This window comes from Hyperoodon ampullatus (genome assembly GCF_949752795.1).
Source record: "Hyperoodon ampullatus genome assembly, chromosome: 2".
In the NCBI taxonomy this organism is placed as follows: Eukaryota; Metazoa; Chordata; class Mammalia; order Artiodactyla; family Ziphiidae; genus Hyperoodon; species Hyperoodon ampullatus.
The window spans coordinates 147,917,459-147,938,990 of record NC_136915.1 but is presented as its reverse complement, the minus strand read 5'-3'; the positions used below and the strand labels follow the sequence as shown (position 1 = coordinate 147,938,990).

General features: G+C 46.7%; 2 protein-coding genes across 2 annotated transcripts in view; one reads left to right on the top strand and one right to left on the bottom strand.

Moving 5' to 3' along the window:
- Positions 1-1,710: 1,710 nt before the first annotated feature.
- YOD1 (YOD1 deubiquitinase) lies at positions 1,711-3,844 on the bottom strand (the record flags this gene model as incomplete). The annotated part of the gene is made up of 2 exons (XM_079697598.1): positions 1,711-2,514; positions 3,502-3,844. 2 exons carry the CDS (start codon positions 3,842-3,844, stop codon positions 1,811-1,813), a joined length of 1,047 nt encoding a protein of 348 aa, XP_079553724.1. The 3' UTR covers positions 1,711-1,810.
- A 3,053-nt stretch (positions 3,845-6,897) lies between these two features.
- PFKFB2 (6-phosphofructo-2-kinase/fructose-2,6-biphosphatase 2) overlaps positions 6,898-21,532 on the top strand; it is a gene marked incomplete at both ends in the record, with an annotated part of 29,241 nt that continues 14,606 nt past the window's right edge. Inside the window, 12 exons of the mRNA XM_079723185.1 lie at positions 6,898-6,985; positions 13,118-13,243; positions 13,761-13,857; positions 14,285-14,351; positions 14,484-14,558; positions 14,926-14,982; positions 15,882-16,006; positions 17,812-18,019; positions 18,622-18,768; positions 19,529-19,633; positions 20,389-20,518; positions 21,282-21,390. Coding sequence (XP_079579311.1) covers positions 6,898-6,985; positions 13,118-13,243; positions 13,761-13,857; positions 14,285-14,351; positions 14,484-14,558; positions 14,926-14,982; positions 15,882-16,006; positions 17,812-18,019; positions 18,622-18,768; positions 19,529-19,633; positions 20,389-20,518; positions 21,282-21,390 — 1,334 coding nt within the window. The remainder of the gene's footprint in view (positions 6,986-13,117; positions 13,244-13,760; positions 13,858-14,284; positions 14,352-14,483; positions 14,559-14,925; positions 14,983-15,881; positions 16,007-17,811; positions 18,020-18,621; positions 18,769-19,528; positions 19,634-20,388; positions 20,519-21,281; positions 21,391-21,532) is intronic.

Here is a 21,532-nt window from a genome sequence, read left to right as displayed (position 1 = left end):
TATAGTGACCACAATAACTTATAATGCCTAAAAGACCTATTCACACAAAAGGTACTCAAGAAATGTCATCTAATGATTTCAAGCATATTTCGTGAACTGTTCCTAAAAGGTACATTTCTCCTCAATTGTTTACATATTCCTTAATTTTATATGGCTATCTCTACCAAGTGAAAGTGCTAAAAGTAAATCTCAATTTTGAAACACTTGCCAGGAAGATATGCTAAAATATATATGTGCTTTAAAGTATACCATTGGGCTTTTTTTTTTTTTTTTGGCCACGCCACACGGCTGGCTTGTGGGACCTTAGTTCCCCAACCAAGGATTGAACTCGCGCCCTTGGCAATGAAAGCACGGAGTCCTAACCACTGGACCGCCAGGGAATTCCCATACCATTGGTTTTCTAAGTGAGATACTTAATCACAAATGAGACCAAGATAATAAAATTTTACAACATTAGGCCTCTTCACATTATGTAAGATAATGTGTAACAAATTATAATTTATCATCCCTGATCGTCAGAAGAATTAAGAAAAGAGGTAGAAAACTTTTATCTGGAAGATCTCATAGTGAAGCTAAGTTTTAGAGGGCGTGCCTTGTGGATTAGCCCACCAAGCAAATGGCTACGCATCTAATATCAGTAAGCAGAATTCTGAGAAGGCTGAATAAGGCAAAGATTTAAAAACTGTCATATTTTGTAAGTGAAACGAATTCATTCAATGTTATTATCCCGATTACTTTAAAACTATGCAAAGGTCAAGGTAAAAGATGGTGGATAGAAGCGCTAATTTTCAGACACATGAAATCATTTAAAAGAGCATTAGTGGTGGGATAAGGCTAGCATGAAAACAAATTCTGTTTAGGTAGCCAAAGATCTCACAAAAACCAAACCAAAGCACGTTATAATTTTAGATGAAAAGTTTTCTTAGGAGTCGGAGGAAGTGCTCTTAACAAAAAGCTGAGGAAATCAAATCCCTCCAGGTAAATCTTAGGTAGAAAGGCAAAAATAGAGCATTCAAATTTCAAGGAACTACAATTAAAAAAAATATCCTGCTTAATTTTAAAGTTTTATCCAATGCGACAAAGATGAATAAATGAGTTGCATTAAAACATGAGGCCAACGGTCTTTTAAAGCTTCAGTAATCTGCTCAGGCACCTCCTCCCTCACACATTCTACTTTTATAACACTAGAAATCCTTAACTGGGCGCTATCAGTTCTTGTTGTTAGGTAACGTTCTCAAGGAGTAGACTCAACCCTATAAAAATTGCTTGTTATGTACTTATAACTGGTGAAGTACACATTTATAAAGTCTACCAAGTTGCAATATAAATCAGTTTTGACAATTCTGAGTATCTTCACTTGAGGAATCAACTTATAATTTAGAAACTATTAACTCAGTTTTTAAAAGGACTCAATTACCGGAGACACTGTGGTTTATGTCCGGTGGCCTCACCTGAGGCCTTTCGCATTACCCAAAATATGAAGTTGTTTTCTTCTACAAGTTAATGCTGCTGGGTGCTAGTTTATAATACTAAAACTCCATCTTCAGGTTAGTGTCAGTAGGTAGCAAGGACCACCTATACTGTCACCCCAGCAGAAAGAGGGCATGTATCACCACTGTAGACACATATCTGTAAACTTGCACACTAATTTTAATCTTAACAAGGAATGCAGTGTCTTAGTGGCTTTAGATTAAAAGGATGGTTCAAGCATTGTGTCCTTTTGTTCTTTAGGGTTACGAATAGCTTATTGGAAAACCCAGAACCTTCTGGATCTGTGAGGTAGTAGGCGTCAATCCTCATTATGCATGGATCACACTTCTCCGAAGTTGGTATGGCCTGTCTCCTTGGCATGGTCCCTTGCTTCTGCGTGTCCAGTTAATCCCTTCTGACATACCATGCATCTCAGGGTGAAGCGGTTTACATCAGTAAATTGTCTCTTGCTTCTAGCTTCATCTGCTAATTCCAGTGCTTGCACAAGAACAATATCATCATTAGAGGAGAAAATGGTCAGAGGAGGGGTGTCTGGGTTGGGGAAGACACGCTGAAGCGGATCATAGTGGATGCCATCATAAATAAGCAGGACCCTTTTGGTATATCCTGCATCTTCCCCAAAACGATCAATTCGTACTGTCTGTGTATCCACCACACATATTTCGCATTGATAAAACTTAGACAAAATGGATATCTCAATAGCTCCACCCCAAGTATCATCCCTTTTGATCCAGTCACAGTACTCTTGATTTGTTTTTCCCAGTATTGCCTTGCTATAGAAGTCTGGATCACTTGCTACAATTTGTGCTATGAGGTGTCTCATCTCAGGGGCACAAGCTGGATTCAAGACTCCTCCTTCAACGACATAGTACACACTGGTAAAGAGGCAAGAGTTGTCTGCTGGGACCACCGCTCTGGCAAGCACAGGCAAAGTTTCCCTGATGTAACTAGGAGCACCATGTTTTGTGAATGCAGGTGACATTTTGGGCCTGGTTTGGTCTTCTTCAACAATCAGCATGTCGCCTGTCAAAAATAAAACAAATCCAGAAATGCAGAGAAAGTATAGATGAAATTGGGTGTTCACTAACCAAGGCTGTAAATTACAAACAGAAGGAGTTAAAGTATAAGCTGGGGTTACTAGGGAGAATACAGCTTTGCAAACATGTGACCAGTAACACTTTCTGTTCACTGTATCTTCATAAAGACGCAAATGGAACAAAGAGCAAAACACTTTAGGCGGCACCTCATTTAGTAAAGGGGCCTTAATTATACACCCTTATACTTGCTTAAAAAGATACATTTCAAGAACAAAATTTTCTTAAGCTTGCTCTCCGCAGTTTAAAAACACTTCCAAAAGGTGTTTGTCACAGACTCGGCCACTAGGGGGTTCTCTCCTTGTGAAACTTACATACCTACCCTGTTCAGTGTTTACAGGATCCTTGATACAACAACGGAAAGCTTTTAATTACCATTATTGCTGTTCAAGTTTTAATACTGCACAGAAATAACTGCTGTTGTCTAGAACTTGAAAGGGCCTTTACTGGGTGTGTCAGAGCAAACTCTAAAATGAATACAACTGTCAAAGTAAGTATATATGAAGGTGATCGCAAAAATGAACCAGGAAAGCAAAAAAGTATCCTACATCCTTCAGACCGGCTGTCTTCTTTCAGTGATATAGGGGAAAAGAGCCATCAGGACAGAGAAAATAGGTCCCATTTAAAAAATACTTTTGCGGACGCAGAGGGAAACAAAATGAATGAGACGTTTTCAAGAGAGACCAGAAAGCAGATTGAGGAAAGGTGACTCCAAGGCTTTGGGCTTCTCACAGAGGCTGGGCCCTCCCTGCTAGACACTTGCCCTGGCCTCCGTCAGAGTGCTCTGTTCTTTCATCTTTCCTATCCTGTTCCTCCAAGCCCCCAGCAGACCCACACCACCTCGCCCTGTTTGTTCTCCCTTATGCCCCTCTCCGACCTCTCAGGACTAGCCTTGGCCTAGCCTCGATTCCCTTACCTGACTGAATGGGCAAATCCCCCAGAATGGTATCCCCGTTGCTGAGGTCCAGGCACTCGGGCGGGTATCCTACGAGGATTCGCTGACAGCCGGGGGCGATCCCGGTGATGGCGGCAATTTGGCCCTGGAGTTCCCGCATCCGGGTCCGGCTGGACAACCCCTGCAAAACATGGGTGCCATCCTTGGCCTTGCAGCGGAGCCGCCACATCGTGTCGGTCCGGCTGCCCACAGGCCAGACACACGTGGGACCAGCTTTGGTCCCGGCAGCAGGTTGGCAGACGCCGCCGAGGTAAGAAGCCGGCGGGTGGACTCCAAAATAGCCACCCTTCGCCGGTCCAAGCATCGCGAGATGTCACTGGTTGTTACAGTTCTCGCGATACTCTGCGGCTTCTGTTTTAGCACACTCTTAAAGTGATAACTGATTCTCACCATCTCCCCCTTCAGGAGGCAAAGGATGAAGATTTATCTGTATTCCTAACGTACGACTGGTCTTGCTACCTGTAGACCGAGTGAGGTACTCTCCGCGTTGGAAGCATATATGCTTAAGGGAAGGGAGCGGCGGAAGGAGTTCCTGAATCGAATACAGTGGAATGTAACCTTGCAATTAGGTCGGAAATGATTAAATTGGGGCTTCCAAACTACACCGGGAGAAACAGAATCATAGTTCGGAATGCAAACGAATGCCAAGAATGGTCTGTGACTCAAATGACCAGTCAAAGACAAACAAATACTCGTGGCTAGACTCATGGCTGCAGCAAACATTAACTCATTGAGGTTAAGGGGGCCGGAAGACTGGCCTTTCCACCTCCATGAGACTGTAACTTGAAAACGTCCATTTGCCACATCAGAAAGCGCAATATGAGGTCAGCATCTGGGCTGAGGGCAATTGCTACATTCAGGAAGTGGTGGCAGTATAAGGAGGAGGAATGAAGAAGACCAACATGTGTCATCCAGATTCCAGTTCAGGACCTAGGTATACAAATACCAAGACGACTCCATTCCTGCCTTCAAAATGGCAAATTACTCACGTAATCGAGAGAGAGGGTGGGGTGTAAAGGACACATAACCACTGAATTTCATAGCAACGTGATAATGCTAGATTATGTGACCCTTTTCAACCCTGTATCCCTAGAACAAAGGACTGTGCCTCGCAAATATGTGCTCAGTAAATACTTGCTGAATGGATAAAACGGAGTTGTACAGGCACAGAGAGGGCAACTATGACATACTGGAGTTGTAAAAAGCTTCAAAGAGGAGGTACTAGTTGAGCTGCTTTGAAGGATGAATTTAATCCCCAGGTGAAAGAGGAATAAAAACATCTCTGAATTTACCTCTTTTCCAAGAAATATGTACTCGTTCTTTTTTTATCCTGGATCCAGAGCAGCAAAGCCTACCCTGCGTAGAGGGGGTTTATCACCACAATCAAGCATCAAATGGGCCTGGGGGCAACTGTGAAAAGTTCACTTGGAATGTGCAAACTCACCTCCACTGTAAAAATCTGCCTCTGAATAAGTTATATGGAAACTATGCATCTTTTCAAAACTTTCATGACCCAGTTTTCTCCTGGAGCAATTTTCCTCTTTTGTTCTTCAAGATGGCCATAACAGACGTTACAGCGTGGGCGGTAAGCGGGAGAATAAATAAGGTGGTAAGTCCACTGGAGTATGTGCATGGGTCCAGGGAAGCCCCTGGTTCAGCGATGAGAGTAGTTGATTTTCTTAGTTTCACTGTCTGACCTAAGGGAATATGCAAACACCCTAAGATGTAATCAGCTTAAGTACTTTGGTAGTTTACTCTAGCAAAGCCTCTTCTATAGCTTACTTTCCAATTAATGGATCTAACGAGGTCCCGCTGGGATTCAGGGAGGAGAGCGTTAATCTCCGCAAAACTTTTTCCCGACACCAGAAAGTCGCACCCTTTCAAGACGTCTACTAGTTCACTCTCGCGAGAATATGAAAAAAGTCGTGCTTTTTATTAACCCCGCCTCCAGCCCTATTAGTTGCCAAGCAACGATGTAACCAACCTCCACAGTGCTGGTAAACTTGCGAGCTTGTGATCTTTCTCCTTCACAGTTCCAACCTTCTTCAGGAGCTCGCGACAGCGATTCCGATTTGAGCCCCGCCTCCTCGAGCCTGCGGGCATTCGATTGGTGGACGATTCTCTCCAGGTGAGGGCCAACGCGAGAGTGGGCGGAGCCAGGCAGGGGCACGTGATTCGCCGGAGAGTGGTGTGCCGGACCCCGGCCACCGTGTCGGCTCCAGGCTGTCGCGTTACCGGGTAGGTGCTGGGGCCACAGCCCGGAGGGATCTTAGGAGGGATCCTAGGGTGAGCGACGGCTGTACAGCACCTTGAAGGGGTTAGGCGGGCGAGAGAAGGGGGGCTGCGTGCACCCTGATGAGGTGCGGGAAGATGAAGCCTAGCTGTTTCGGGGAAGTGCGGGCCCCCGGGCATTGCCCGGAGTGCGGACGTTTAGGGACCCAGAGCCGCAGCTGGCGTGTGAGTTAGAGGATTTGTGTGGCCAGTAGAATAACAGTGCAAGGTCCTTGAAGCAGTAGGACTTTCCTTCCTCACGAGTCCCTTGTCTGGGTTTGCGCAGTGAACTCGGGGCTCTCCCACCCCCGTTCGAGTCAGGACTTACCCCTTATTCTGAAAGTGACCTTTCAGAATAAGAGAAGTTATTTGCCACCTCTTTGCTCCCCAGTGTTTCTTCCATAGACTGCTTCCTAGGAGATAGATGGGGAGAGGGTACGGACAAGGGCTTGAGAGTAAAAACACCAGAGGAGAAATAGTGACGTGCTAGGGCTGTCCCCTGGTCCAGCTACAGTTTTCCTTCAGGGAACATGTTTGAGATTTTCCCACTTATTTTTTTTTCAGAACTGAATTCTACCATTGGACTGCAATTACTTTATGATAATGAGCTTGATCTATTCGCAACCCTTCCCACCCCCAGCTGCTGCCACTACTCTCCCCAGATTCTTAAATTGGAATCTGAGGTCAGGAAGGAACTTGGATAAGCCACTTAGTTTGATAGACGTCAGTTTTTCAATCTGTAAAATGGGGAGAAGTAATAATGGTAGCAAAATCTGTTTTATTATGGGATTATTGGAAGGATTGAATGAGATAATTCATGTGAATGTAAACTCCTAAGTCAGCATTATAGATCAGGGTTCTGGTGTAACTCTTCACAGATAAGGAAACAGAGGGCTAGGGACATACATGACTTATCCTAGGGCATGTAGTTATTAACTCGGAGAAGGAGGGCTGGACTTGACCCTTGGCCCAGGGTTCTTTCACTTATACCTCACTGATCCTCTTTTGAGTGTTTTGAGGGATATTTCCTTCCTTCCCTTCCTTACATCCCCTTTGTCCCTTGCAGACGTCCCCTGAAGAGCTGCCATGTCTGGGAATTCTGCCCCTTCCTCAGAACAGAACAACAACAACTATGAAACCAAAACAAATCTCCGAATGTCAGAGAAGAAATGTTGTGAGTGTTGGGAAAGAGGAGGGGCTGCTGTTTCCCAGGATTTTATCTTGAGAATATTGCTGTAATTCTAGACTTTGCTGCTTGGTGGGAGTGAGAAATAGTTCTTTGACATGGGAATTTAAAACAAAGTCTACCAGGGGAATTTCCTTTCTGAAACAAATAGACTCAGTGAAATGTCTGTCCTTGGGGCTAGACTGCTGGTGTAGCCCAGCATTTTCTTCCTGCTTTCTTTAACTGAATCTCTATCTCCCCCACCCTTGGGGGTATCTGCACAGTTGATTGATGCTGAAAGTTAGAGCCAGTATTATTGTACACGCCGTGAGTAAGGCTGAGTGGCAGGGTGAAGGAATTCCTTGGGTTGATACTGTTAACAGTTTCCCTTTATCTCTTGGGCTAAGTTTTGTGAGGGTGCTGCTCACAGCAGAAATTGCAGGTAAGAACCAGTAGCTTATTTCTACAGGCCTAAGGGGAATCGGCCCTGATATTTCACTTCTTACCATGTCTTGGGCACCTTACTTTCTCACAGGTTTAGTCTTTACACTCTGCAAACTATTTTCCCTGCAGGTTCATTGCTCTGGGGATGGGCTTCACAGGAGCATTTCCATGCCCATCTTTGAGACAGAGACAGCAGGTGGGTTTGCAGAGAGATGAAGTATTGTTTCCTGTCCCCATGCATCTGCATGCCTAAGCATCCTTATAGACTGCAAGACTGCAGAGCCCAGGCCAAAAGGTCCTGAGCAGTTGGTCCCCAGATGTTTTGGGGAACCTCTAGGAAAGCTAACTCTTGTCCCTGCTTCCAGGTTCCTCTGGAACCCTATCAGTCAGTTCTTCTCACTTCAGTGGTTATATATATCAGCAGGTGGAAACAGCCAACCAGCATAAGACCTGGAATCGTCTCATGTTTCAAGCTTTCCCTAGAGTCTCAACCTTGATGTCATGCCCTTGTCAGTCTCGTGATTAATGATGATCATTTCTTTTCATCTAGCACTGATGAGGCTTTTTGGGGTTTGGACTGCAGCAGAGGCAGGTTGTTTGGGTGTGATACTGGGGTTAGTGCACCTCTATGATTAGGGTCTTCTTTCTCTGCCAGGGCAGGAAACCAGGTACTGAGGGCAAACACCCTGTGGAAGATAACCAGTATAGCATGACGTTTGAGTGCAGCCTCTGGAGTCAGACTGCCTGGGTTCAAATCTTGGTTTTACAACTTCCTAACTGTGTGCTTTTAACCAACTTGCTTTTCTGCCCCATGCCCCAGTTTACTTTTTGATAAAATGGGGATACTAATAGTATCTCTCCCCACAGTGATGTGAGAATTGAATGAGTAAATACAGGACAGCTCCTAGAAGAGTACTGGGCATGTGGCTAAACTGTGTTATTTTTCACTGGTGACTCTATTTGCATGTTGTGTTTGTTCCTGAAACACCATATATAGATTGAATTATAGTCTAAATGCTGTGCTGGGAGCTCACTTTTTTTTTTTTGTGGTACGCGGGCCTCTCACTGTTGTGGCCTCTCCCGTTGCGGAGCACAGGCTCCGGACACGCAGGCTCGGCGGACAGGCAGGCTGGCTCACGGGACCAGCCGCTCCGCGGCGTGTGGGATCTTCCCGGACCAGGGCACGAAGCTGTGTCCCCTGCATTGGCAGGTGGACTCTCAACCACTGCGCCACCAGGGAAGCCCCTGGGAGCTCACTTTTTAAAAGAGCCCTGTGAAGAATTATATTTTCAGTAAAAAATGTTTTCTTCTCTTGTTTGACAATATGGTAACCCCGGTTTGGGGGTATGGAATGCACAGTTTAAAGAGAGGTGCCCTCGTGCTACTAGGACACTTGAGCCCAACAAGAGCAGAGAACAGGTGGCAGTGTTTGGGGGTCGGGGGAGTTGATAACTGTGGGAGTCTCTGACCCTGCGCGGTGCTCAGTGTCAGTCCTTCTAGTTCTGCTTTCTTCTCCATGGGACTCTCCTACCTGCCTTCCTAACTTTTTTTGCATTTTTTTTTTTTTTTTTGCCTTGAGGGCTTTTGATTAGTCAAAGAAGCAGTAATCCCAGGTCTCTTTCCTTCCTCTAGACTCTAATTCCTGATCTCTCCTTTCCAAGTTCTACCCTCTTCTCCCCCACTGGAGGTGTCTGGGTTATCCTGAAGCCACTGTCATTCAATTTCCCCCCTCTTTTCTCCTTTTGTGGTTGGACTGTGGGACTGTGACAGTCTATGAGAGTATGTGTCCGTTTATTTCCCTTCTCTCTGTTATTTGCCTGTATCTGGGAACAGGCTTCTTGGGCTGCTTAGTGTTCACACCCAGCAGTTGCTTTATTAATAGCTTACCCGTTATCCCATTGCTGTTAATTATACCTGTTGTTGGCTGACTTTGACTCTGGGAAGTGCCTGAACTGGAGGGCTGAAGAATGTCTTTAGGGAGCCAGAACGTCCAAAGGAGCAGGACTGGAATTTCAGCTGCTCCAGGGATGGGGGAGGAGGGGGGGTGGTGCTGGCTGAGGTGCCCTTAAGGTGCTCAGACAACTGGTTTCAGGGCTCAGTGAAAGCAGGAATTAGCGGGAGCAGGCAAGGTCTACATGCTTTTCCTTCTTTGTTTCTTTTATTCTTTGATATTTTGAATAGGTCTGGAACAGACAAGTCCCTGTATGAACCTTCTCCTAATTATAACATCAATACGTGTTCATGAAAAATTCACACAATACAGAAAGAAAGTAAAAAGCAAGAAAATCTCACCATTTCTCCTGTCCCTGTTATGTTTGATTCTTTCCAAAATCTTATTCTGGTGTATCCTATTAATGGAAATAGGTCCACACTGTACATATTTTGTTCTACCATCCCCCCCCCACACTGTTTTTAAACTATATCCTGGACATTTTTTTCATGTCGATAAGTTCACATTTACTTCATTCTGCATGGTATTGCCTTGTGTGGATATGCCAGCCTCTCCCTGATGGACATTTACATTGTTTCCAATTTTCCACCATCACAGACAATGCTGTAGTGAGCATCCTTGCATATACACCTTTCCCTGTTTGTGCTAGCAGCTTTCCCTACAGAAATAACAGGAGGAAAGGTAGACACCTTTGAAACCTTGATCAGCATCCCTTAAAAGTTCTATATTGTTAGCTGGTTTTTTTTGGGTTTTTTTTTGTTTTTTGCGGTATGTGGGCCTCTCCCGTTGCGGAGCACAGGCTCCGGACGCGCAGGCTCAGCGGCCATGGCTCTCGGGCCCAGCCGCTCTGCGGCACGTGGGATCTTCCCGGACCGGGGCATGGACCCGTGTCCCCTGCATCGGCAGGCGGACTCCCAACCACTGCGCCACCAGGGAAGCCCCTTGTTAGCTGTTTTTAATATTTCAAAGCACGTGATAGAAATTGGGCAGTAAACTATAGCTTCGACGGTTAACTAAAACATTAACTTTCTTAGCGTTTGGCTGCAGAACTTCGATATGTTATGCTTATCAGTCAAACGGCAGGACATAATTGGCAGTTTTATGACTTCTGATGAATAAAAAGAAGATATTACTAATGAAGCACACTTAAAAGGCAGCATATTTCAAAATATTGGGGCTCTTTAGAGCAAAAAGTGGAAGATGACTTGGTCATGAGAAAGCCGGGAACCATTGGCCTTCTAGACCACCCTTCAGGTTTAGATTAGAGAGCAGAGTTATGCTGGCCACATGGCTCCCTTTGTCAGGTGCTGACAAGAGCTGGTTACTAGGACTGATTGGGCAGTCATGAAACCAGGAGTCTGGTCAGAGCCCTGACCTTGACTTTCTATTGAGGGACTGTGGGTCTAGCTCTTCCGTTTTCTGGGCTTGAGGTTTTCTGTCCATAGGAGGGAAGTTATCACACCCTCATTTCCTCGAAGTGTGTTCATGAAGGGAAAATAAGTTTAAGATTGAGAAAGTGAGTTCAACCTTGTGTAAAGAAGGTAGAAGAGAATTTCAGGATTGAAACAGCTTTCCATTCTTTGTCAAGGGGTAAGTTACATTGTCTCCAAAATTAATCAGCATAAAGTGCCTACTGTTCAAATTAAGGTGGTGATGGCTTTGTTTTTTAACAGGCAGGACAGAATGTACCTAGTTTTGCCCATGTGGCCATTCGAGATAGGAAGCGTGGTTTAGTTTTGTCCTTCGGAAATTGAGCAGCCCTGGTTGCAGCAGGTGTGTGTGGGTGTGTTATGGGCAGAGGTGGGAGGTATGGTGCTGGGGGCCACCGTGGGGAGTCCTTGGTGGCCTGTGTTTTCTTTTGTTCTTAGAACTCTCTGTCCAGTTTGGTAAACATGGAGCAGCTGGTTCCCTGGTCGGCCTCAGAGCGTCTCCCAAGTATCAATTCATTTTCAGTTTCAGGGAGGATAACAGGACCTTTGGGAAAAGTGCCTAATGGGCTGGAAGGTGTGGACCAAGCAGTACTAGAAGTGCAGGTAATGAGCCAAGCCTTGGTGATTGAGAAGAGTGCAGTGCTGGGCTGGAGAAAGTGGAGACTCAGGAGGATTTCACTCCTGAAACCTGAGGCAGCTGATCTGTCTGTTAGGGGTCAGAGATCAGGCATTAACATCAGCCGAGGCTGCAGCATGGCGTTTGCTTGTCTTTGTGCTCCCTGTTTGGACAGAGATGAAAATCACTTCTGTTGCTCGTTGCCTACCTTGGAGGGGCTCCTGCTCAGGCCCGGGAATTTTCCATGTGCATAGTAGGTAAAGGACTAAAAGCCAATCCCTCTGACCCCAAGTCTGGGCATCCACCCCTCCCTCACCGCCAGGGCCCTGTTTGGCTTCTGGATACTTCTTGCCAAACACCCCTAGGAAACTCTCTTCCTTCCGAGGTCTGTTCTCTACCCACACCCCTCTGCCCACTTCTCCACTGAGATCTTTTTACATTTCCTTCTCAGAAAATAAAGGATGACGTTCCCATCCAAGTACCCCAGTTTTGCTGAATTGTTTCTTAGCCTGACAGGGTCACCTTGTCCCAGGGAAGAAGAGCAGCAACTACTTGTGGGGCACCTTCTGGAAAGCAGTGCTGGGAAGACGAACGCCAAAGTGGTTCTCCCCCAGCTGCACACAGGGCCTCCCTCCTTTCCCATCTGAGCCCTCCCAAATGACCTCAGTTTGGGTCTGGGCCCCAGGAACGTGGCTGGCAGCTTGCAGGGCACTCTGCCGCCACTCCTCCGTGGCAGGATGGACAGGAAGGAGCCAGCCCCTGTGAGCAAGCTGATGAGGAATCAGAGGCCCTTTTTATGGAGAAAAGCTGCCAAGGAAGCACAAGATCAGGATTCTAGGGCCAGCCCTTCCCATGACTCATTGTGTGTCCTTAGGCAAGTCACCTGGCCTCTGAGCATCTAGTTTGCCCCCAGCTGCCCAGTGAGACCTGTCTCTGTAAATGAGCATTCCTGAAATGAATTGTTTTCTAAAGAAGGGCGGGCCAATGGCTATTCCTGCTTTTAAACTGTCCTGCTTTTTACTTGGGCCTTTGAGGCAGGCTGGCTGTGATGCCCTTGTGGGCCAGCTTTACCACGAAGCTTCCTGAGCTCTAGTCAGAACCTATGTCAGGTAGGCGTTGACACAGTCTAAATGGTTTAGAAGTTCTGGCTTAAACTCGTGGCCTGAGCACAAAGGCCAAAACGGGTTAAGGCCAGGCTCTTTTTTCGTGCGCAAACTCTTGCCTGTGGTTCTGAAGGGATAGATGGGATCCTCAGGATAGAAACTCTGTTGGATCTGTTATAGGAGCTGGCTCAGTGCTGCACTGGTAGAATCTCCAGGCCCAAGACTTTCCTTCATGGCTATATCACTCCCGTGTTCCTAGATATTCTCATGCTAAGGAAGATGCTATGGTTACTGTCTTTCTAATCCTGGCCACTTTTTTTTCTCTTTCCATCTTGTGCACCTCTGTGAAGACCTTGGACAAGTGGGAAAGACATGTCTTAGTTTGGGTACTTTCTGGAAGTCTGCATGACCCTTTGACTGTCTTTTAGGAGGGTTTCCCCGATATCTCCTCGGTTTGCCTTTCCAGTCCTCCTGGACACTGGCCTCACTGAGGTGTATGAGGATCAAACCAGATTCTGACCATGAAGTCCCAGCCCCATGCACAAACCTTACTTGACCCCTCTTTATTTAGTTTTGTTCTGTTCCATTTCCCTCTAGCGTGGGCATCCTACATGACCAACTCCCCGACCCTCATTGTTATGATTGGCTTACCAGCCCGGGGCAAAACCTACGTGTCCAAGAAACTCACACGCTACCTCAACTGGATTGGGGTGCCCACCAAAGGTAGGTGCAACCATGCATTCCTTGGGAAAGGAAGTGATCAGTTCCTGGGCCTCACAGACCTCTGGGAGACTTATTCTCCCTGGCATCAAGGTTATAAGGTGCTCCTGGCAGCGATAGTGGTTGCTTCCTGGTTTACTGGATTTATTCCCTGTCCATACACTTGTTCCTCCTGGTCTGGCTGAATTGGCCTAGTTTGGGGGCAATGCCTTTGACAGGAGTATGAAGAATTAAATGAGTATAGAGCTTTACATTTCCAAAGCCCTTACATCTACATTATCTAGCAGTATCCATGTGGAATAGCCAACATGGCTGAGGAAATTGAAAGTCAGACAATTTAAGACTTGTCCAAAATTCTAGTAAGTCAGAACTTGAACTTAACCTGATTCTTAATCTGGTGTTGTTTCCAACATACCATGGTGCCTTTTTCATCCCCTTGGCCACTCTGACATTAGACCAAGAAGTCCCCTTTGGGACATCATATTGTTTCACTGCTAAAGGGTATGGGTGTCTTCTGCAGTGTTTAATCTTGGGGTGTATCGGCGTCAAGCAGTCAAGTCCTATAAGTCCTATGACTTCTTCCGGCATGACAACGAGGAGGCCATGAAGATACGCAAGTGAGTCTTCTAGGCCTGACTGCCAGGCCAACTCTTTCTTGGCCGTCATGAGACTGGATGTGATGGGGCTTGGTTTCCCTTTCAGTAAATATCTTGTGGGGATTTTGAGTGGAAGTTATCTGCTGGGCAGCTCACCATGGGCTTGGGTGGGTAGAACAGGGCGCAGAAAGTTGCGTGTGTGCTTGTAGGCTAAGCCTTCAGAGGGGTAAGACACGTGCATGGGACAGGGGAAGAGGAAAGATACAGGATGGTAGAAAAATCTCAACGGGCAAGTTGAAAGGTCTAATTAGGGAAAATTTTTGATCAGTGGGGAAACTGAATAGGAAGGGGTGTGATCCCTGTGGCACCCCAGCTGTTCATGTCTCTGGCTGTGCCCAAGCTTGGCCCCGGCCCAGTCCTCTGGCTGATTCCTCTGCTCTCTTGGCAGACAGTGTGCTCTGGTGGCGCTGGAGGATGTGAAGGCGTATCTCACGGAGGACAGTGGGCAGATCGCAGTAAGCCTCACCTGCCTCCTCCCCCGTCTCCCCCTTTTCAGCAGCCTGGCTGCACCACCCCACCTTGGGTCCGCCTTGGTGGGATTTCATTTCTCGGTCCCCGTTCATCTGTCTTGTGGGCTCTCTTCCCAGGTGTTTGATGCTACCAATACCACTCGAGAGAGGAGGGCCTTGATTCTGAACTTTGCCGAGGAGAATTCCTTCAAGGTAGAATCTGCCTCCAAGCTGGAGGAGGAGGGGTGAGTGGAGGTGGAGAGTTAGGAGGGACACGCAGATCTGTTTGACTCTGGTGGGTGAGGACAGGATTGGACATCTGATTCTCTCCTCTTGGTGAGTCACCGCCAGTCCTTGAGTGTTTTCTTTCGGGTCCTTTCTCAGCTCCTTAGCCTGTATGTATGAGGCCCTGGGTATGTGGTAAGAGCTATTTTTAAATGAAGAGGCCTTGAAGGCCACTTTCGTGAAAGAAAATCCCAGGGGATGTGGTGGCTGCGGTGGAGCAGATATGAGCCTGTGCTCTTAATTTACAACCTGGCCGTCACTGACTCATTGATCATTGCCTTCTCTCCGTGGCCAGGTGTTCTTTGTGGAATCTGTCTGTGATGATCCCGATGTCATTGCTGCCAACATCCTGGTAGGTGACATCCCCTCACACCACCACCTCTTTATGCCTTGTGTGTGTGTTGGTGGGGGTGGAGTGGGGAGTCAACCCGGTAATGAAAGAGAGAAATAGACATGTTTAACAACACAGGGTGATCTTTTTGATCTGCCAGAACACCGTTTTGTACTTCCACACTCTTCCCTTGGGAAAAGAAAGAGGCTTTGAGGAAGAAGGTAAGACTTAGCTGTTGAACAGAGGCCAAACTTAAACTGTAGTAGCCCTGGCCCTGTGTTCTGGGTATTAGCTAGATGTTGAGACCTAGGTATGTTCTTAGAATAGATCAAACTCTTTATTATCTGTCAGGACCACCTTATAGGAAGGTCATCTGCCCACCAATTGTCTAATATTGAGGTCAGCATTCTATGCACTGGGCACCTCATGCTGTGTGTGGTCACAGCTTATGCCAGTGCCTATTTGATGGTAGTGCTGGGCTGTGCTGAGTGGATATCCATGCACTGTGTCAAGGTGGTGCTCTCCCAGCAGTGTGGGAACTTGCTGAAGAGGTGTCTGGTCTGAGTCAGCTCTGTGTATCAGATCAAGCACCCTATTCTAATTGCCCTTGGGGAGAAATTGAATCCCATTCTGTTTTCCCAGGAAGGTACATAAAAGGATTGGGGCCCAAGAACTGCTTCAGCTGCGTGACTGCCTCTGTCCTTCAGCCAAGGGCAGGCACATGACTCCCCAGTTGTCTTTCCCTTCTTGGTTGCCAGGGTCACAGGACAGGGAGGGGGTGCTCAGTGAATGGGGATTGCCAATGCTCCAGTGAAAGGCCACTTCTATGGCTTTCCTTTTCTTTATTTAGCAGTGGCTGTTGGCAGGAGGGCTGTTAAGGGCAGACCTCTGACTAGGCCCTGCTCTCCCTGTGATTCCAGGAGGTAAAGGTGTCGAGCCCTGACTACCCTGAAAGGAACAGGGAGAATGTGATGGAGGACTTCCTAAAGAGAATTGAGTGCTACAAAGTCACCTATCAACCCCTTGACCCAGACAACTATGACAAGTAAGGTTTAAGGCCAAGGTTTGAAGGGCCCGAGGCAGGGGTCTCATTTGAGAAAAGAGCCTTTCTCCCCTTGTCCCTAGACTTCCCTCTGACAATCCAGACCTCTGTTTACATCATTCCAGGGAAACAAGGTATGGATTTGTGGCCTCTAGGCAGATTGAATCTTATACCTGAACACTAGAGTGTTTTTTATCCTGAGTTCTTCTGGTCTATCCTCTAGAGCGTGATTTCTCAACCTTAGCATGATTGACATTTTGAACTGGATAATTCTGTGCTGTGGGGCTGTCTTGTGCACTGTAGCTGTCTTTAGCAGCATCCCTGACCTGCGCCCACTAGATACCAGTAGCACTCCCAAGCTGTGACAACCAAAAAGGTTTCCAGACTTTGTCAAATGTCCCCTGGGAAGCAAAATCACCCCCTGTTGAGAACCACTGCTCTAGATCAGTAGTTTTTAATTAGAGTGTTGTAGGACACCTCTTAGAGGTGTGTCATCAGTTTTTGATCAATTTTTAAAGTTTATTGTGTGTGTGTATAGGTATATATATATATATATACATGTATAAAAATATATAGTAATACATATGAATATATGTGCATATATTCCATATGTAAAATAACATAATATGTAAATTTATTTTGCATAAAACAATATATTGTACATGTGTATGCATATATAAATATATATATTTAAGTGGTTTTTAGATATTACTTACTATAGCAGTGCCTATCAGCAGTGTGGCATAGAACACAGGTTAACTTGATGTGTGTGAGCAAAAAGAGCCATAGCAAGATGCCAAGTCTGTGTTGAAGAATGACATGTGCACAGGGAGACCCGTGAGAAGGTGGCCTTTGAAAAAGCATGCAGTCAGTACAGCTCTAGTAAGATAAGAATACAGCCCTGAAGCCAAGCAAATGGCAAGACAGTGTGCATAGCCACTGTTAAATTGCTTCAGTGGTCTGCTTCATCTTTCGAGTCGTTCAGTTCCTTCAAGTATGTTACCCACAATGTTAGTGTTTGGAGGTGTTTCTTAATATAGAAGTTGAAAAACACTGCCCTAGATATGGCATAATAGTATATTCCTCAGTTAGCCCAAAGTCCTACATAGAAAAATATTCTAGAAGAATGTGTGTGTGTGTGTGTGTGTGTGTGTGTGTGTGTGTAGATGTTTCCTCTGGTGGTAGGGCTATGGGTAATTTTTATTTGCATCATTCTTAAAAAATTTGTTTTTGGAATAAACACTTATTATTTTTATAGTGAGAACAGTTCCATGATGGCCACAAAACAAACAGTCTATGTGAGTGCCTTTGAGAGAAACTTGATTTATGTAGATTTATGTAGATGGGGGGAACGCACAGAGATCTCTGTCCATGGTTCTGCACCCGCCCTCCTCGCCCCTCCCCGCTGGCGGATGCCATACTCTGACTCCGTCTTGACCGCCTCAGGTGGGCGCTGTGCTTCTCAACAAACTTCAGGGTTAGCAAAATCTTCAGGTCATCTAGTCTAGCCCCTGAGGGGAAGCCTGAATTCTGTTTATCTAACTTAGCTACAGTGCCTGGCACAGTGTAGGCACTGAGGAAATGGTACTGCCTGATGAGAAGTTCAGGAAAGTTTACTGCATCTTTGTTCTGAGGAGCCATCCATCTCTTTCCATTTGGTTCCTTACGTCTGGGTCGGGGTGTGGCAGGAGAGGCAGAAAAGCTGCTGGGAGCCTGCAAGTAACTATACAGATCCTTTCCCCTCCTCCTGTTATCCTCAGATTTTCATACCCAGGGAATTTTTTTTTTTTTTTCCTGCTCTGTCCCAGGGATCTTTCTTTCATCAAGGTGATAAACGTGGGCCAGCGATTTCTAGTGAACAAAGTCCAGGACTACATCCAGAGCAAGATCGTCTACTACCTCATGAATATCCATGTCCATCCTCGCACCATTTACCTTTGCCGGCATGGAGAGAGCGAGTTCAATCTCTTGGGAAAGATTGGGGGTGACTCAGGCCTCTCGGTGCGGGGAAAACAGGTGAGTAGTTAGCCAGAAGGCTGGATTTCCCAGGCTTAGAGTTAGAAGGGCATGGTGGATGTCATCTCTATGATCCCCTTACTTCTTACTGAATCCTATTGGAGTTTAGGCTGTGGTTTCAGATAGTCAAGCAAGTAAAGAGACGTTTTCTTGTTCACTGATTCTAGCTGTGCATTGAAGGGTGCGTAACTTGGAACCATTTCTGCTGTGGTCATTCAGCCATCACATATTTATTGGGCTCAACTTGTATGCTCAGCACGGTACAGGGTGCTCTGGTTAAAGTTCATTTCCTCTTGGGTTTATTATAACTATGTAGCACCTTTCAGAGTTTGACTGGGGCCATACACATTGACCTTTTTAGGCTGAGTTAACAGTCCTCTGTGTGTATGTGTGTGTGTGTGTGTGTGTGTGTGTGTCTGTGTCTGTATTTTCTTTCTTAATTTTTTTTTGGCTGTGCCATGCACGGCTTGCAGGATCTTAGTTCCCCTGACTAGGGATCGAACCTGCGTCCCCTGCAGTGGAGGCATGGAGGCCTAACCACTGACCGCCAGGGAATTCCCTGTGTGTGTGTTTTCTTTTAAAATTTTTATTTCACACCCCAGTTTGCCCAGGTTCTAAGGAAGTTTCTGGAGGAACAGGAGATAGCAGACCTCAAAGTGTGGACAAGTCAGTTGAAGAGGACTATCCAGACCGCTGAATCTCTGGGGGTGACCTATGAGCAGTGGAAGATTCTGAATGAGATTGATGCTGTGAGTAGGAAGCTCTGATGGCTAAAAAGCCAGTAAGGGTCTCCTGTTCAGGCAGGAACTCTCAGAAGTCACCATGTGGGCCGTTCATCTAGAAAACTAGAACCACCAAGTAGAGACTTTGAGGAAGCTGAATCTATGGCCAGTTTAGGGAATAAGTGGGAACAGTGCACCCCCAATCAGGGCTTCCTGCCTGCTTGACACACCTGTGCCAATGATGGGACCTGAACCAAGTTTTGACCTAGCCCCTGGCACCTGGAGAGAGTGAAGCTCCCTTTGGATCCTTCATATATTTTCCTCCTAGGAAAAAGAAATAGCTGACAACTCACTTCTTTAATTTCTGCTTAGGCCACCTGGTCAGCTATTCTGGAAAAGTCCTTTCCAATTTGTTCTTGGCTTTCTGTGTCCTTGAGCGCAAAAGTAGGCATTTCTTTTTCTTTCCTTCCTCTGTACCCTTTTATGCCTTCTACAAGAATTCCCTAGTGCCTTCAGTTTCCCCTCCTTCCCTGCTTCCTGTTCCTTTTATCCTGCTGACTTTTCTTGACCTCTAAGTTCCCCACAGCAGTAGGAGAAAGCGGCAGCTTAAGCTAGAGAGGCGGCCTCCTCTCCCAGTGGCCTTCACCCTGCTAGTCGGTCAGTTGCAGTGCATGAAGGGAGCCAGCCCAGTGCCTGGCACTAATAACTAATATTCTTTACGGCCGCCTTTTCATTTGGGGGGCTGTGTGGGTCCAGTTCGCCTCTTCCAGCCATGTGGCTCCTGCAGGGCGTATGCGAGGAGATGACTTATGCGGAGATTAAGGAGCAGTACCCAGACGAGTTTGCACTTCGAGATGAAGAGAAATATCTGTATCGATACCCTGGAGGGGAGGTGAGATTTCCCTCACGAGGGGTGACTGCCCCACCCTTTGCTAGGGGCTTAGCTTTAATTTGGGGGAAGGATTGAATGTGAGTTTGGGGACCGAGAAAGGGTACTTAAGGTATCATTTAGTTTCTCTTCCTACCTTTGGGGCCTGCTGTGTTTAATTCAGCTCTGGCAGTCGGCAGTCCAATGCCTCACTGATTTGTTAAGATCTCCAGAGAAAGGGTAACAAGATAGCCTCTGTTGCTGAGTATATTTTAGAATCAACATGGTCTTTTTTAACTTCTTTTCTTTTCATTCCACCCCCAACCAAGCAGGTATAGGCCCCAAGTAAATATATGGGATATGAATGATTTTCCTCTCATCTGTGGTGTTTAAGGCTGCTTGCTGGTCCAAGTGGCTTCATAGTCTAGGGGTGTGAGGCAAAGGTAAATAAAACAACAGGGGTCTAGGAAATCCCTAGGAGCCTTTGTTGCCTTGCACTCTTGCCTATTCTGTCGAGAGAAAAAGAACCCCACAGGCTGCATTCAGATTTTCTCTTCTTGACCTGCAATTTTCTCGGTCTGAGCATTGCTCTTGAAAAGTCTGAATATTCTCAAGAGGTACCAGGGCTGGGGGTGGTTAGCAGGCGACAGGAAGGCGCCAAACCTCCAGGAGGAAAGCCAGCTGGGGAGAAAGGAGAAGCGGCCTCTTAACTCTGGACCCAGCCCCCGACTTGGCTGCCAGCTTGCGCCTCCTACCAACCCACCCCACTTCCCCCACAGTCGTACCAGGACCTGGTGCAGCGGCTGGAGCCTGTCATCATGGAGCTGGAACGTCAGGGCAACGTCCTCGTCATCTCCCACCAGGCTGTCATGCGCTGCCTCCTGGCCTACTTCTTGGACAAGGGTGCAGGTGCCACTGGAGGGAAGGGCTGGGGACACATCCACAGGGAGGGGGCTGGACTTGGGGTGGCACCAGGATCCCTGGCAACGAGACCTCCCACTCTTCCACTCAAATCAGAGTACATTCTTCAGGCAGCAGTGTGGGGCTCCCAGCAGCCCCTGGGCCAACTACTTGCTGAATTTACTCTGCTGATTCAAAAACCCTCAGTGGAGAGCAGCTGCTGCTTTAGCTCTTGCCTGGCTAAAGGGGCAGCACTGCGCTAACACTCCTGGCAGCATTAGAAAAGTGGTTGAACATGCCCGGCTTGTTACTTGGGCTACTAGGAGGGTGTTATCTTAGAAGCATCTTCATCCTTTGGATTCAGGGTAAACGGTTTCTGGGGAGAGCAATAAGGAAGTGCTGCTGTCTTCTCTGATACTCCCCTCCCTTTCCTTCCTGAGCTACCTGAGCTGCTGGGAAGCCTGCAGGTTGACCTTTGGTGTACCCACGGTGCCCCAGTCTTCCCTTCTGTGGGGCCCTGGCTGCGGCACTTCCTCTCGTTTTGCCTGCAGGGAAGGATCTAAAGTGGGCTTTTTTCCTTTCTTAGCCACTCAGTAGCTTGGGTGGCTTCCTTAGAGGCTATGTTGATAATTGTCTGGGGGTTTAGAGGAGGAGTTGTCTAACTCCAGGTCAGGGTAAAGAAAACTCAGGAGCGCCTTAGATGCTCTCTTCCACTGACTTGACCTTGCTTCATAATACTGAGACTTCCTCCACCTGGTCTTTCTGCTTTCAGATGAGCTACCGTACCTGAGGTGCCCTCTCCATACCATCTTCAAACTTACTCCTGTAGCCTACGGTAACTATGAACCTGGGAGCTGGGCAGGAGGTGGGGATAGAGGAAGGTCAGGATTTTTGAATTTTCTCTGAAGTTTGCCTAGAAGTTCAACTTCCTCACCTGTATCTACCAGGGAAGTTCCATCAGTGCCTTCCATTTTTAAAGGGATGAATGTATGTATTGGGGAATATATATGTTCTTTTATTACC